The sequence below is a fragment of the Anneissia japonica genome, unplaced genomic scaffold (genome assembly GCF_011630105.1).
Source record: "Anneissia japonica isolate Jap-2015-1 unplaced genomic scaffold, ASM1163010v1 scaffold573_len2283161_cov171, whole genome shotgun sequence".
Classification (NCBI taxonomy): domain Eukaryota; kingdom Metazoa; phylum Echinodermata; class Crinoidea; order Comatulida; family Comatulidae; genus Anneissia; species Anneissia japonica.
This window is the reverse complement of record NW_022719802.1, coordinates 2032949-2050493: the sequence shown is the minus strand read 5'-3', so window position 1 is coordinate 2050493 and position 17545 is coordinate 2032949. Positions and strand designations below refer to the sequence as shown.

Genomic DNA, 17545 nt, shown 5'->3' with positions numbered 1-17545 from the left:
ATTGTGGTTGTTGTTGTGATGAAAAGTTAACACAAACGATATGGTGGCTAAACGAATATTACATATTTTTTTTATTTGTTTGTTCCCCGACAAAATTTATCGTCTTCCTCGACGGGGGGGGGGGCTATGCTTCCCCGACGAGGGGCTATAGCTCCCCCAGTACCCCCTGGCGCCACCACTGACTAATGCAGGCTAAAGTGAAGTTGAGTCCAAGCTGGAATTAATGAGATCCAAAGTGCCCCAGTCAGGGTACATGGACAAACGCCCCAGCAAATCATCTTTACATTAGAGGGAAAAGAAAGGACAGTTTCGCTGACAACCGATATTTGTTAGTAACTTATTATTGGTGGTCAGTCTTTCATGATTGCATAGATGACGTTCTGTATCGGCGTTTGAGTGACAATTTTTACAATTGTAGGGGCCTTGGCATGTATAATTGATTATTTTAAAGTTAAATCAACAATTTTAAATGATAAAATTCAGTATTGAATATAACGATAAATATTATTAATCAATGCTTTTCTATGCAATGCTTTATTAGATTATTTTTCTATAAGGAACCCTGGAAATCGGGGGTTTTGTGAACCGCCTGAACCTGTGGTACGCCACTGCTAAGCAATTTTAACTTGTAATGTGCAGTATTACGTAAAGACAAATACTATCAATCTAGATTTTCATTTATGCATTGCTTTATTAGTTTTTTTTATAAGGGGGCGGGCCCTTATAGATCGGGGGCCCCTGGAGCTTGGGGGCCCAGGTTCGACGAACCTGCGGTAGTTAAGCCACGGAGAATTCACTCAAGTGGTAAATTATAATCATAATGATAGCATCGGAAAACCAAGAAACCGATGCTTGTGTGAGGGTCCCGGTTTCAGACACGATGGATGTTTCTTCCATGGTTAAATGGTATGGAACCTCGAAATTCTCCAAGGTTCAATAGACAATTAACACTTCAAATCTCCGGGGTCAGACAAATTTTACTATTTGTGTTAAATTAATTTCTCTAGTTTTGTATACAGTACTATATTCCTGATTTGCTTCTTTTTCACATTCTAAGTCTGCAGAAGAAAATGTATGTTTTTGACCTTCGCTTTGTTTATGAACTCATTTATTTCGTCTCGATCAGTATAGGCCCTACACCATATCCTGGTTTTCCAATTGGCTCCAACCGCAACCAACTTCTTTCATTAGTATTCCTTCGACTCCTAATTAACAGTTAGACTATTAAAGTTGGTCAATTTTTTTCCTTGTTTTTCAGATTTTCGGAAACTGTTCCATTTGCTGATGATCTTATTTTGGTATCTTTTTGTCTTGATTATTTCACTCTGCTGCTGGCCTAAGCAATCTTCGCCCGATTTTCAATTTGAATGGCATTTTCCCCTTTCAAATGTAAGTTCATGGATATTTACTTTTGGAAACATCCAACTATGTTACACCTGTTTATTTGTATGGATAACTTGTTGACACTGGAATGCTTAAAGTAGTTATGGCATTTTAAACTCAAACGGATTAACGATGTACCTATATTTAAAAATTTGCACAAAATTCTCAAATCTAACCTCAAAATATTTATCAGTCCTGAATCTCTCGCTCTGCTCTATAAATCTTAGATCCAACCAGCACATTAATTTTTCGGTTTAAAATTACCAACTGGGCCTTGGTAATTGATGTTTTAGATGGGTGTCACTAGACCTTATTGATGCAACGTCTGAACTAAAGAATGTTCTACAGTATTAGGTTGGGATGTGGGTCATTGAAAGTAACATCTATATTCCTCGATTTGTTAGATTAGGGTGGGTCATGCGGGAAACTAGGTCCACCTAGAAAGAATAACCTCCTTTCTTCCAACTGGTCTTTTTTGTATTCTCATATATTTTTTTGTAGTATATTGTTTTGGCGGATTTATTTTACAATAAAATATCGATTTCGTTTTTTACATATTGTAGGAAAAGTACGAAATTCAATCTGAAAGTTTTTAATGCGAGACTAAGAGTAATTTCTCTGCTCGAGTTTTCACACTCTGTACAAGCATTCTTTCTTTGGTAGGACTTGATGATCGGTAGTTACTTTGTTTTAATTTAATCATCTTCTAGAATCGCCGGCTCCTCAAGCCATTTCTGTATAATAATAACAATAATAATAATAAAATAATAATAATAATAATAATAATAGATGGATTTATATAACGCAAATAAACGAGTGCCTTCTATGTCAGACGACCAGTCTTCAGAGGATTAATGCCCAGTTAAAACGTACTTTGCTCTTGCTAATTGCACAAAAACTTGAGCCAATGATTTCCTATGATGAGCATATAGAAGCAACTGCAAGGTTCAATTTTGTTTAATTTGCGTGCCATTTCAGCTCACATCAGGCTGAGCCTTCGCATTGGCGACAGGAATATTCGTTATACTTTAAATCTAAGGAAAATTGGTCGCAATTTCAAATTTAAACTTTGATTCTTCTTACTAAAAATAAATGCTATTAATCTTTCCTTAGTTCTACTATTGAAAGTTAGGTCATACAAATAGATGTACACATAAAACTTGCATCATCAATATGAGTAAAGAATGCACCACAAACTATTTAGAATACCAAATAAAATAACAAGTTCTGTCAAGTTTCAGGTGTTACTCAAACGTAAAAATGCCAAATTCATAGTCTGGGAACTCACCAAATTTCAGAAATATTACTGTTTTAATAAAGGGTTCTTTCCTGTTCTAAAGATAAATTCACGAAACAATCTGCATTAAAACACTGTAAAAAAAAGTCTAGACTAGAATTTTAATATCATCAACACTGCCATTCAACACAGAAAACACAACAAAATTATTCCATATATACTTTACCTGTGTTTAAGGTAAAATCAGTATGAAAGAATGCAAAAGTATTTAATATCCATAAATATATATAATACAGTAGCATATTTACAACAATATTTGTTTAATAGCTTTCCTTAACAGCATATTTTTCCTGTTCTTTGTAACAAGGGAAAAATTATTAACACGCTAACTTGATACAAGCTAAGGAGCGTTAAGACTTTTCCATCATTCCATATGCATTGTATTACAAAAAACAGAAATTTTACACATGTAAAACTAGCACATTATCTATAGGTTATCTATCACTGATTAGGGGGAAAAAAACTTTATAAAAGTATAGCAATTTGTTGAATATTCCCATTATGAAAAATTCTTACAAATTCCTTTCGTAGCCATTTTCTATCATGAATTTCCAATGGAAGTCCACCATTGACTTTTACATGGTTACAGCTACTAACACATTTCTCAAATAAAACTTCTTCTGTGTCTGAAATTTTTAAAGTTAAAAAAGTCTATATTTACCTTTCAAGTAACATTGAAACAAACTGCCCATCAATTATCTGTTCTACAATGTTTGGAAATGAATGATAAATGAAAATGATAACAATTGATAATTATGATCTTGTATTGAACAATAACAATGATAAATGTTCAGCGATTGGTCCTGGTGAAAGGATGAGGCACTTAGTGATTAATGCACAAATAACTTGAGAGAAGAAATGTGACCCAAGCTCACAAACGGGCTGTAAACTCGTCCTCAGGCCAAAATGAGTTTTTGTTATAATGGCACAGAACATATCATTTACTTTAAAATGACAGTTAAATGAACTCAATCGTGTGTCTGGAAGCAAAGTTATGACCGTTTGAATAATTTTTATCTTATCAACTTTCTTAAATCAAGTTTTGAGAAAAATGCTTTTATTTTCGGCAGGTTTCTATTCATTTTTCATTAGCTCCCATCCGAAAATTGCTAAATTTTACCTCCTACAATTGGAATTTTAAACTCAAACTTCAGGAATAGTAAGATTAATAGTTATACTTTATTTATTACACAAAAACTCAATTCACACAAAATTCACATTCTTCGCCCTATTCTGTTTATTGAGGCTTGTTTCTCAATACAGTGCAATGCGAGTTTACAGCCCGTTTGGGTCACAAATGGTCAAATGCATACCATTTAAATTAAAACTTAATTTGTAAAACAATAAAGCATACACTCTCTACCATACATATGTATGACACACACCTCATACACTTGCATACACCAATACCATCACACTCATCAACAGACTACATATAAGCTCTGCCCATACTATAAAAAAAAAAGGGAAATGCCCATATTTGGATATAATATGACACCATCATGCCCATATATGGGCACATCACACAAATTTGTCACATCAACTTTGATAATGTTGACAGAGCTTTACTCATGCACAAATTATCACACTAAACCATTACACTCTCACACTGATACACACAAACACAACTACATACAGTACATTCATCACATTATACAAGTTGGCCTACTAGACTTCAATAAATGTTCAATGTTTAAATCATTAATGTACAATGATCCTCTTTGACTCTAAAATATAAAATTGTATAAAACCATGGAAAAAACTTATAAAAACTACAACAATTTGAAAAGTCTGTAAATGATCTGACCTTATGATAAAAGATTTAACACAAATTACAGCAAGGCTAATCACAGCTACTGTACTGTATATTTGAGTAATAAAAAATAAAACAAGTTTTTAAATAAATGGTATGGATATCTTCATAGTTCAAGGTAATTGTTGTGATGACAAAATATTTGGTTTGAACTCTTTGTGACCACCAGAGACATGTGGGTGACTGATTCTTAATAAAGCATCCACCAAGCCCTGAAAGAGTTCTATGCAGTTCAGGTAGAACTGACTGGTACTGTGACATCTCTGAAACTGGTCCTGTTACACCTCTGAGATTGGTTATGTGACCTTTTTATCAACCATCTACTAGATCCTGAAAGACTTCTATGCAGTTAAGGTAGAACTGAGTCTTTGGTGTCAATTCGGCAAATGACTTGAGGTGGTAACATAGCTGAGTGACAGTGTCTCCAATTCCAACCAGCCAAGTTTTATCATCAATTGATAACTGCATGCCACAATAACAAGCTGCATCATCTTTGGTGCCTTTGTTTATTTTCTCTGAAACAAATATAATAATTATTTAATTAAAGTGTTAATTCTTAACGCAAAGCACTACGATATAAAAACGTAAGAGTACTATTAAAATGCCTACAATATTATAATTTTAGTTAAATTGTTATTTGAGGACCGATATTCGGAAACCATCCATATTATGTTTTGTGATGCCAGACTCCAGGTGATGACACACATTACCACTAATACAAGAAGACTGGAATAAGTTCATGACCTATAAAACAACCAGATATTGTACTGAAGAGACCAACAACACAGATGAAATATTCATTGTCAGTACCAAAACATCATTGTATTTTACAAACAATACATCAAAACATAGTTTTTCAATAATGGTGTGCTTTAATACAATGACAAGGGTAAAAACAATCAACAAATGTTTACCTTTAATAAAACAATATGGGCACATTTGCAGTTCATTTATGGACACTGCAGTTGAAAGCCATTTTTCACTACTTCTCAAGGAGAGTAGCCTCCTTTTTATAAAGGAATAGCTGTTTTTTTAAATGCTCAATATTCTTCATCATTATCATTATTATCATTATTATTATTATACTGTAGACAATTTGAGAAGAAACAAACTTTGAAATACCTGCACAATTTCTGAGGTATGACTTTAAGAGTAAGTAGTGCACCAAACTGAGCTCTTCGCAAGCTAAACTAACATCCTCAACTTCCTTTGACGGTTGAAATCTAAAATGACGATTGACGATCTTATTAACAGACATTGGTTCACTAGCTGCTGGTAGAATGCCATTAGGATCTTTGAGTTCGCAGCAGTTCTCCAGCCATAACTCTATAAATTTCTGCCGTAAAATGTCACAATCTATTGTCTGGAAAAGATGAATACAAAACTATTTCACAATTTTGGAAATATCGAGAAATCAACAGAAATATGAAACAAACAGAACATGAACAACATGGCAATTTTGTTACAACTACACTCAATATAATGTAATTAAGTAGATAAATGCAGACTTTGCTGCTTTACTGAAATAATACAATGTTGTATTTGTTTTACTTTACAGGTACCTCCTTAATATTGAACAGCAAACCATCTATCTGCATATTTAGGGTTTACACATTTAGCATACAGTTCACATAGACAGGCATGTGATAGTCGATTTTGAATAGTAGATTTTTCCTTACGTCTGCATAAATATGCATATTACTATTTATGTAATACCTACAGTAAATAACATTTATGATATATATTAAAGGACCATATCTGTGTACAACTGAAATCGATACATGTGTAGTTCAATAGTTTGCTTACCTCAAGTATCTGCCTTCTATGCATCATATTTGAAAGACTACGGAATGGATAAATTAAATCCTCTGCAATTTTCATTGCTCCTTCAACCTTGGATCTTGAGACATTTACTGACAATGCTAATAACTTCTGAAGTAAGAAGACAACATGCTGTTGCATACGTTGAAGTTCTTCTGGGAGCAAAGGTATAGAATCTTGACAGTTGCCAAAAGTTCTTTGCACAGCCATGAGTAACAAGTTCACAACACTGGATATATTGGACATTTTATATTCTGGACATAACATAATCCACACAAAAGAACGTCTAACTGTGTTCTCTAATTTATGTTGGTGGAGATCCTCTTCTAAAACAGTTGTTAAAAGATCTAAATAGAGAAGTCTGTTTCTATTCAATAAATTATTGCAGTCATTAGCTAATGGTTTTATGATGTCCATAATTTGGTCCCAGTTTTCCGGGAAGTCTTTTCTGGTAAGTTTGTGATGGCGCTGTATGTGTTTTAAAGCACTATAAGTTTGGCAAGTGAGTTCTCTATTTTCATTAGTCATGAGTAGAGTGTCTAACAAACACTTCAGACAATGCTCTTCAGGCTTGCTTAGTGTTGTTGTAAAGTCCTGAATGAACGTGACACCTTCAACTTCAATACCTTCTTCTGTAAAAGCTTCAATAATATTATTCTGGATGTGACAGAAACCTAGGACATCTGGTTGTCTACCATTATTTGCAAGCGATCGTTCACCCAGGTACGTATCTTTAACAAAGTGATTTGGCAAACTAGAAGACAATAACTGCTTGTGTCGAAAATGACTTCTCTCTACACCACCTTCTGTAATTAGTTTTGACTCAACCTTGGGCTTGACTAAATTATGCCTGACTTGCTGCTTATTAACATAACTGTCTTTAGACTTTGAATAAATTATATTTCTAGATTTAGATTTAATTGGTTTTTCTTTTAAACACTTCAATGTTTCAGATCTTGGTTTAAAGTGGCCATAAGGCTTTTGCGTTGGGGATCCTTTGATACCCGAGTAGTAATTATGTACATTCTTTGGTGACAGCGTGTGTCTTTCCGGAAATGGTAACAAGGATGATGCTTCCATGATGTTGGGTTGAAATTTATTTGCATCATTGATGTCTTCAAAATCAATTGCAAGGAGTTCCTCAACAGACTTGTTTTCCTAAAACAAATAAATATACAATGAACATGAATTAATTAGCAAAATGAACATTCATTACTGGAAAAGAAATATAGTGGTATATGATTGTGTAACAGAGTGGTGGACCTGGGTGTCAGGAAAACTAGAATAGAGAAGTATCAGGGTGGGAGAACAAAAACGTAAAGCACAGTGTGGGGAAACTGAAATAGTAGACTCAGTATAGCAACACAGAAGTTCAGAGTTGGTGAATCTGAGTTTTAGAACAAAGCAATGGAGCAGTCCAGAACAGAATGAAAGTAAACTAAATAATGGATGTCATCTTTAAGAAACTTTTGAGCATACTTTCATTTGTATCTTTCACAACACATTGAAGTTTTACAATGATCATCAAATACATAATATGGAGAAAGCGGAGATAATTATTAGCATTTACCAACTTGAACAGAGAAAAATCAATATGTTATAATATAACTAATTTACTAAAAAATGTGATAACAAGCCATAAAATAGTAAAATCAGAATAACAGGAAACATGTACTCTATTTTTGAAATTAATTTACACAATCTTTTCCTGGTCAATTCTGATTGTAAACTTTCTCAGGAAATTGCTGGTGGTTAAGTACTAATTTTTTGCCTATTTATAGGGAAAAATTAAAGTACTGTACACTTAACTTGATAACTAATACCACTGTGCTAATCAAAACATGATTTTCATGGTGGCATTGCCCAAATATAATATTCTGACGAATTGTGTGATAGAGGTATATTAAAGCAAGCAATGCAAGTCTGTGTCAGAGCGCAATAGTGTAAACATAACTTTTTATCATCCAATTTGAAGGCTATCCAAAAGGACAATTAATATGTACAGTATCACAGTAAGTGGTAAAATTTGTTTTAAAGTCTAAGGCTATGTTCACACACACGGCGTAGGACTGGCGTAGCTTACGCCAGGCGTAAGCTAATTCACGGATTAAAATTCCAAAGTGTTCACACAAACGGCGTTCGCTATATTAACGCTGGCATTAAACTAGTAGTAATAGGCCTATGGGGGAATAGTTTTAAGTTTTAAATAATGTACGGGTTCTTTAACTGTAGTAAAATTAACAGTGCATCAGTAAAACTTCTAAATTTGTGAATTGTTCGAAGTGAACTTATATGATTATTGTATTTTAAATGAACAATTTTGCTTTGATTTTTCAGCTAGCATTGTTGGTGTTGCAGGTTTTAATAGACAGTCTAAATAGGTTAAAATATCTTACAAAACAAAATCAACAAATCATAGGCCTATACATTATAACTAAGTAAAATGCAATATACCATTTCATTTATAGAGAGCACAGGAAAGAGACCAAAGTAGCTAATATATTGCAATCGTGATTGGTCAATCTCTTGAAATGAGGTAAAATCATTTAAGCATCACTGACGTTAGCTCAGTGTCGTTAGCTAATCTGGGGTCTGCAGGTAGCGTTAATAAACGCCAAGGACGTGGCGTAGTGAGTGGCTTTAACAACGCCACTGCTTAGTTCACACACAAAGGCGTACGCTACGCCATGCTTAAGCCAGCCTTACGCCGTGTGTGTGTGAACATAGCCTAATTTTCAGTTTATGACTGTTTATTTCTTTAAATAAAGCAATACAAATACTGAATTCTTTATTATTTTGTTTTCTAATTAATTAAATTATACTATTTACATTTATTTATTTTATTTAATCTTTGTTTATACAGTAGGCACTTTCAGTACTATAGTACTTATTTTCAAAGTGGTACAGTGATGAGAAACATATATACCAAAGTAAAAAAACAAATAATAAAATAAAATAAAATTTGAAAATATTATTTTTAAATGATTTTGGAATGAAAAAGTTGACATCGCTTAAAAATTAATTTTTAATTTGTGTGGTAGTTCATTCCAGCTTTTGGATGATCGATGTAAAAAAGTTCTTTTTCCCTGTCTGATATTATACATTGGAAGATCCAGGTTGTTATGGGTTTGGCTGTTTGGGTGTGCCTTTAGAATGGGTAGTACTGTAAAAGTTAAATTTTGAAGACGAATATTGAGGGGCATATCCTTTCAAGCATTTGAAAGTCATAAGAAGTAATTTTTCATTCCAAATCACATTGAGTCTACTCCATCCAAGGGCACATAAAATATAATCAACAGGAGTCTCAATATCAACAGAAAGTAAAATCCTACCTAGTCTTCCTAAGAACTTGTGAACAGTTAGAATTTTGAACATTACAATTAGACCAGACAAAACAACAACAATCAAAAAGAGTAAAAATTAAAACATTTGCTAACATTTTATAGATAAACATATTACTGTAATCTAAACAATGCCTACTGCTTTATCATGTGAACATTTTATTATTGTCAAATACCTGAAATTGATAAAAATTATAGAATAGAAAATAACGAAACTGATACTTCTCATCATTTGAAAGTGAAAAAACAAAACAAGCGTCATTTGAATTTAATTCTGAACTAAAAATAGTATGATCATTATGAGATTTAATATATTACCTCCTTGATATAAATATGTTTTAAACAGAAAAAAAAATACAATAAAATGTAAGCATGTATGCATGAAGGTACCTATGTAATTCTCTGTGTATAGTATATACTGTACTGTACAATTTAAAGAAAATCAGATCAAAAATACATATGCATTTTCATTCAATCATTCTCATGATCCAGGTAAACTTATAAAATATTCTTCAATGTATAAGGCTTGAGAACACTCCCACATTTCACTACTAAATGTGGTTTTCTTCCCAAGGCCCTATTAGGCCCATGTACTACTACTTGTGGTCTGAGGCGATCTGGCAAGCCTACCCATGACTGATGTTGCACATCCTAAATTGCAGTGGTGGACCTTTCCTATCATTCAACCCTATTTCTACCACCTCTTGTTATACTCCTACCCTTTTGGAGTCCTTAGGAGGTCGGTTTTACCCACCAGAACCAGATCGAAAACAAATTGACAATCAGTATTTTAATCATTTACTGTATTTCAAATCCAACAATTTATCAGAATAGAACCAATTATTTTAAATAACAGAATGAATGTTACTTTGAATGAGATTCGTTGGGAATAAAACAAATGACAATCTCAAATGAATAAAAGAATCGAAAAGCTCATTTACAAAGATAAAATAGGTTATTCTTCCAACCAGAAACAGATAAAAAAAACCCATTAGTTTTTGCAGATGTGACTTTTTAGTACTCTTTGATTACCAGCCAATTTGAGGGTCTATCCTAAGCAAAAGACATGATGTTTTTTAAACTGTCTGTTCAATGACAGGAAAACATTCTTCTCTTTCAAACTTCTGATTGTGTCATAATTACGTAATAATGTGATGACTTTAGGAAACTGAATGAACTACAGCATATTTACAGACTAAACTAAAATCATACTCATATACTCTTCTACAAGATATGTCACGTGGATAAAACAGAAAAGGATGTTTGTTTGTCAGTCAAAGTAAGTAAGAGGTTGAGAACTTACACATTTAGCTGAGTCTAGGCTAAAGACTGATGTCCAAGAGTAGCAGAACTATAGGAAACTGAATCTACAGTACAAGACTGACAAAGACCTAAGGATTAAAACTAAACTAAAATCATTCTCAACACACTCTTCTACAGGATATGTTACTTGGACAAAATAGTATAAAAGGGATGTTTGCAAAATAGTCAAATGCAGAGGTTTAGAACTTACAGTACACATTTAGCTGAGCCTGGGCAAAAATACTGATGTCATGAGACTATGTAGCAGGACTATGGGAAACTGAATGATTTAACTAATATCATACTCAATATATACTCTTCCACAAGATATGTAATGAAATCAACACATAACTTTAAGATGAGTAAATCCATTCAGAAGGTGCAACAACCTTATTTGGAGTATTTGGTTACCATAATGTGTGATGTCATACCTACCCTATAGCTACATCCTTGTTAAGTGGAACCAGAAATATACTCTCTTGGGTCAAGTTACAGTAGCTAAGGGTGGTCATAACCTTGCATGTCCAACCATGAGGAACAACAAGTAGTATACTGTACACTGTAGGATGAACTTGGTCCACTTTTTTTTTTGTTATAAGAACTTAGGCTCAGTGGGGTTTTTATGGCTAATTTTATGCTCAAAATGTTCTTATTTTGTTCTTCTTTTTACACTTTTGTACAGCAGTATATTACTGTCTATATTATAGAGGGTATTGCATAGTCCCACCTACTGTACTGCACATTAAGATACAGATAAGATTTGTTGGTTTTTCTAGTTTTTAAAATAATAAAAAAATTAAAGCAATTTTAGCCTTAGTGTTCTTATGAAATGTGTTCTTATTAAAAAAACAAGTGTTCTAAAACTACACAATATAGTATTGTTTATTCACAAGGCAATACTGTATAATACACAAAGTATTGTCAATTTCATCATTATAATAATTTACACTCTTAAAGTTCAATGTCCAAGAAGTGAAGGTATGAGTTTTTGTGGTACTTGAATCATCGTGGTTATTAATTGTGATTGAAGAGATGGGGATGTGTAAAGACAGTATGTATGTAGAAGGGTGTAGTTTCTGAGAAAGGGAGTAAAACCATGAAAAAGGGTGAATGACTTTAGCAGGACTTGGACTTGGAGATGATGAGTTGTTGAGATGTAATCAATAGAGAAAGACAATTTGTGAGACAGCCTGTGTGGAGCATGATGGTGTTGGACTTGGAATGTTGAACATTTTTACTTTTAAACAACCTGATTTGAACAATTCATTCTTCTTTACTTTGGATCTGAAGATTCAATGTGAACGACGGTAGCTAAACCAGTTGTCGGTCTCACTCTTTCTGATATCTCATCTTCATATGTTGTAGAACAGTATTTAAAACTACATAGGAAATGGTATGATACTGATAACATAAACTTTGGATTCCATGTTAATACCACATGGGTTAGGTAGTACAGTTTTAGTAGCATCATTCAATACCAAGCACATGTGTCAGTACTGTATCCCATTATTGTTGTGACCCTAAAATTAACACTTACGAAGGTTTTCAAATGTAAGTTTTTGCATGCAGCAAGGTTTTTAGAAACCATGGTGAAGAATGAGTAATACAGGAGACGCACATTCTAGAAAATCTCACATTAAATCCGAGGGGATAATGTCATCAACGTCAATCAATCCTTTATAGCTCCATGAAAAACACCTCAGAATTGGGGCCATTTTACAACAGTCTCTAAATGATATTTTAACAATAAATGGGGAGGAGTCTCAATCTACAGTGTATAATGTAGTAGCAGACAGAAAGTCTATTTTATCTCGCCATGGTCCCATACAGTAGTAAACAACTGTGATACACACTCTAGAGCTCTGAGTTTGTGTCTGTCAGAAACTACATAGTATAGGTCAACATTTTAGGAGGAAAGTTGTGAAGCTACAGTACTTTCTATTATACTGTTCAAACTAAAACACCTTTTTTACTCAGGTTGTAGCAAAGGGATGAGATTGTCATGGATCAAAAACACAAAACTGAATCCAGGGTGTGCGATGAGTGCATTTACACCTGCACCCCTCCTTCTCCCTCCCCAACACCCCCCACCCAAAAAAAAATTAAAAAAAATTGGAAAGGTCTCAATATCAAATTTTTTATTTTTTTGCGATAAAAATTAAAAGAGAATCTATAATCTTTACATTTTGTTAGAATGTTAGTTGATGAGTAATGGTAACAGGGATGGGCGAATGAAGTCATGTACAGTAAAGACCAGATACTATATGATAATCATGATCTTATATTTAGTACTGTTGGACGACTTACATATTAACTACAGCATTAACCTAAACTGGTGTATAATATAAAGCCCCAGAACAAGTACAAATACAATACCTAAAAATAAAATGCTTACGCAGAGACAAAAAAAATGAATTAGGTGTTGATGAGTATGGTAACAGGGATTGGCGAATGTGGTTATGTAAAGACCAAATACTGCATGATAACATATCTTTACATTTTGTTAGAATTTTAGTTGTTGATGAGTAATGGTAACAGGGATGGGCGAATGAGGTCATGTGCAGTAAAGACCAAATACTGTACGATAAACATGATCTTATCTTTAGTCCTGTCGGACGATTTACAGACGCTTTTGTTTTTTTATCCCATGGTTTATACAGTGATTTTGCAAGTTTGCTATCATAGATAATAAACACACCTGGTATCTAAATCAACAAAATAAAAACCAATATCACATGTGAAACAAACATTAGAAGAACTATTCACATGAGATAGCCTTTTACTGCGCTGATTTGTAGATATTGCTCAAGAGGCTACCACTAGGTCAGCATCAGCAGAAGAATGAAAAGTCATAGGTAAGGTGGGAAAAACCCAAGCTCTGGGCTTGGAGTCTGTCCGGTAAGCGCATTCATCATTCTTTCGCATTTGAGGGTGAGGAGTTGGCCATTCTTCCAGCACAACTAGTCTGTTTTACTATCCAGCATATGCCTCTACCTAAAATTTCGAAAATTGTGTATATTATCTCATTTAAAATGTATTGAATTTAGCAGGGAAAACACTCTTTATATAACATAATCATTATACATCAACAAATAATCCTCAAACATAGGAGTCAACATCCAACCATGCTTTAGTTTATGGAGTAGGATTAGCATGTCTTTAGGGTAAAGACTAAATACATTACTTACTTGGTCTGTTTTTTTTTTCTGTTAATGTTATTAAAGGCATAGAGGTCTCCACAATATGAGCTCTATACAGTAGGCCTAAATCCATCATTGCTGCGAAGCAGCCAATTCATATTCTTGACAGCAATTTGACCTCTGAAAGGTCATTGTTTGTCAAAAAACGAGCGCCTAAGATGACTGAAAAGCGCAGTTTCCTTCTTTCATTCTGCCGGGTAAAATCAATTACTTTAGGCGATGTTTGTAGACTAATCTACTCGTACCAACGTCCGCATGTCGCGCTAGCCTTATCCTACTCTAGGCCTAGACTAGCTAGGATGGTATAGGCCTAGCCTTGAAGGGACGAAGGTCCCAATGAAAAACAATGTCGCTCTTTGATAGCTAACATTGTCTATTTAACATCACAATAATTCATTATTAGACCTATAGTTGTTTTTTGAATTGTACTCCACAAATCTCAGCCGATACCTCACCCAACTGGCTAACGTCTCTATCTATTGTCGTGACGTCATGGCTCGCTGGCTCACACTTGTGATATGTCTCGCACTGTCACAATATTTAGGATATTTCATTCTACTTTGCAGCACTGCTAACTGAATCGTGAACTAATGAATATGCATAGTGGTATGACTCAAGTTAAAACGGTCTGTGAATGGAAATAAGTTACATGAATATTAATGAGGTTAAGGCAAAGTGGCAGTGTATGATTCATGCATTTAAGTGGAGTGTAAAAGTATGCAAATGTGTTTTAAAATGGTTAGTTTAAAGGTATCTAGCCAGGAGTTGAAGATAGAATATCTTAAAGGAAATATGTGGACTGAGGAGTGTCGGTTAAAGGACATATCAGTCGAGGCACATTTTAAGATAAAAGTACAAGGCTTATATGTAAAAGCTTAAAGTAATTATATGTGAGTGATAGATGAAGTAAGAGAGCTTCACAGTATCTTTGAATCAAGAAATGAAGTAAAGAATTGACCATGGTCGGAGGAGGTACAGCCAAGTAGCCTATACTCAAGACTTATGTACCAAATATACTAAAGTGATATTGCAGACTGAGGGGGAAAAGCCCTAGCAGTTAGCAAGACTTAGTAGATGATCTGTACTTCGAATGCACTATTACAGTGATAAAGATTCTGGGAGGTAGCACAACACTTTGTCATTGGATATGCAAAACGAACTTTTATTTAATTAAAACCAGTTGATTTTATATATATTTTGTTTCTGTGTCTTACAGTATGTCCAGTCAATGTCGTGACACGCACTTGTGATCAAATAACACACTGGTTCGCACTTTGGTAACACTCTTTGGCCGTCAACTCGCCCAGAAAACCCGCCCTTGGAAACTTGCCCCATAAAAAAAATGTACACTTCCTAGACCATGCAGTCTTCAAAATAAAAATTGTAACCTTTGGTAATCAACTACATTTTCCACATACATAGAAATTTTTGANNNAAACTTTATTTAAAAAAACCTAAACCATAATTCACCACTATAGACACTTTTTGACAAAAATGAAAAATTACGACTTTGTTACCCAATGAGAAGTGTTCTAATATAGACAATGGGTTGTGTCTCATATTATTTGTTATAGTTTTATTATTATTATTTTCACTTGACTCGCATAAATAATTTTGTTCGAAAAACATTTATATGCAGTTGTAGGCCCTACTTCGCAGCACTTCACTTGCAATTTGCAATTTCTAGTATTATTAACATTACATGAACATGCTCCTAAATAATCATTCATTGTATACAAAGATCTTTAGATTTCTCTATACTCTAATTGTCTGAGATTTTCCCCATGCGAATGAAAATAAATATTAAAGAAAGGAAGGATTTAGGACAGGACAAGAAACATATGCTATGTAAGTGTTATACAGTATGAGAAATACATGCAAATTTGCCCATAATTTATAAAGACATGGTATGACATAGTTATTCCCTTCTACGTGTGTGATATGATCATTATTGGTTCATATGCAGTACGGGTGAATTATTTTTAAAAACTTGATAGTATTGACCGAACTTAACATTACATTACAGGCAATCACGGAAGAACAACCCAAAGGAAACCAGGTTGTACATCCTGAGTTGTACATCCTGAGTTGTACTGTATTTAAATTTCATCCTGTGATACGCAATATGAAGCCAATTCAAGTTTATGATCACAGATTTATCAGGAAGAACATATTGGGAACTCATAGATTTCAATCAGTCCCACTTTTTTTTTTCTGCTGTTCTATCCACAAATGTCTCCGCATGTTAACAAATTTGTGCAATGTCTTCATCAAACCCCTTAAATGGTTATACAGGCAACAGTGGCGAAGCCAGCCAGGGCCTGGAGGGCACAGCAAGACACGCTGTTGAGGAAAAATGGACTGCCCCCCCCCAACCCCAAAATTAGGAAGAAGCCAAGCAATTTTGTTGGTATTGCATTGCAGCAAAGTATCAAGAACTGATGTAGATATCTTAATTATAGTTATTCAACCACATTACATTACAATAACTGATCTACTTTCAGTGGTTAAATTTATTATTATTATTATTATTATTGGTACCAGCAGGGAGATATAAGATCAATTTTACAGCTCCATGGTATTAGGGTATACAAGAATTCTTTTTAAAATGCATGCATGCATTAATTTTTATATATTTTGAAATTGATTAAACTATAATTGTTCAGATATGCTGTTATCATCAGTGACCAGTTTAAATATTTTAGGCATTTTATGAATGAATACATTTCATTACTGGTTCACTAATTACTTGATGGACAATTTATTGTACTATTGTTGTAAAAGCCAAGTTGTATGTATTATTCTCTGCTCTTGGTGCCATGGTACGAGGCACTTTCAAAAAAGCTTTTGAAACTTATTTCTAAAGCAAGTGGATTATATAGTCAAGCCACATGCATGATTTTTACTGGATATCTAATTTGTTCACTTATTGTTCATGCTCTTTTCAGACCTAAAATTGTTATTACCATGTTTTGCCAAGATTCATAGTTTGGTCGATCAATAATATATATTAAGAAATACTGTTCAGTCATTGTATTTTATTGAGTCTCTGTAAGAAGCATTTTGTTAATATTTTATTCTTTGTTTACTGGTATACTGTATTACAGTATTCTGTAATTAAAACACAGTAAAATACAGTATAGTTTGTTGAGATAGGAATTAATAATTTATAAATTTTAAACATAAACTACTTTTTTTGTAAAATTACTTTAAGCTTATAGTTAAAGTCAACTGTATATTACAGTATAATATTTCTCATTTTGTAAAAAAAGCAGCGGGTTTTTTCCAAGTTCTAAGTTTAATCATTGTGGAATCTATTTTTAGAATAAATGGAAATTCTGACACTCAAAATGCAGGAGCGGTAGAATACCTTCCTGTCCTATAAATA

At 33.6% G+C, this 17545-nt stretch overlaps 1 protein-coding gene across 2 annotated transcripts in view; it reads right to left on the bottom strand.

Annotated features, from left to right (window-relative positions):
- Positions 1 to 2767: 2767 nt before the first annotated feature.
- LOC117111010 overlaps positions 2768 to 17545 on the bottom strand; it is a 31466-nt gene continuing 16688 nt past the window's right edge. For both annotated transcript variants that reach the window (XM_033253869.1, XM_033253870.1), the window contains exons 2-4: positions 6300 to 7472; positions 5616 to 5856; positions 2768 to 5008 (exon numbers count right to left, since the gene is read on the bottom strand). In XM_033253869.1, the coding sequence (XP_033109760.1) occupies positions 4806 to 5008; positions 5616 to 5856; positions 6300 to 7472 (1617 nt within the window). In that variant the 3' untranslated portion in view covers positions 2768 to 4805. The remainder of the gene's footprint in view (positions 5009 to 5615; positions 5857 to 6299; positions 7473 to 17545) is intronic.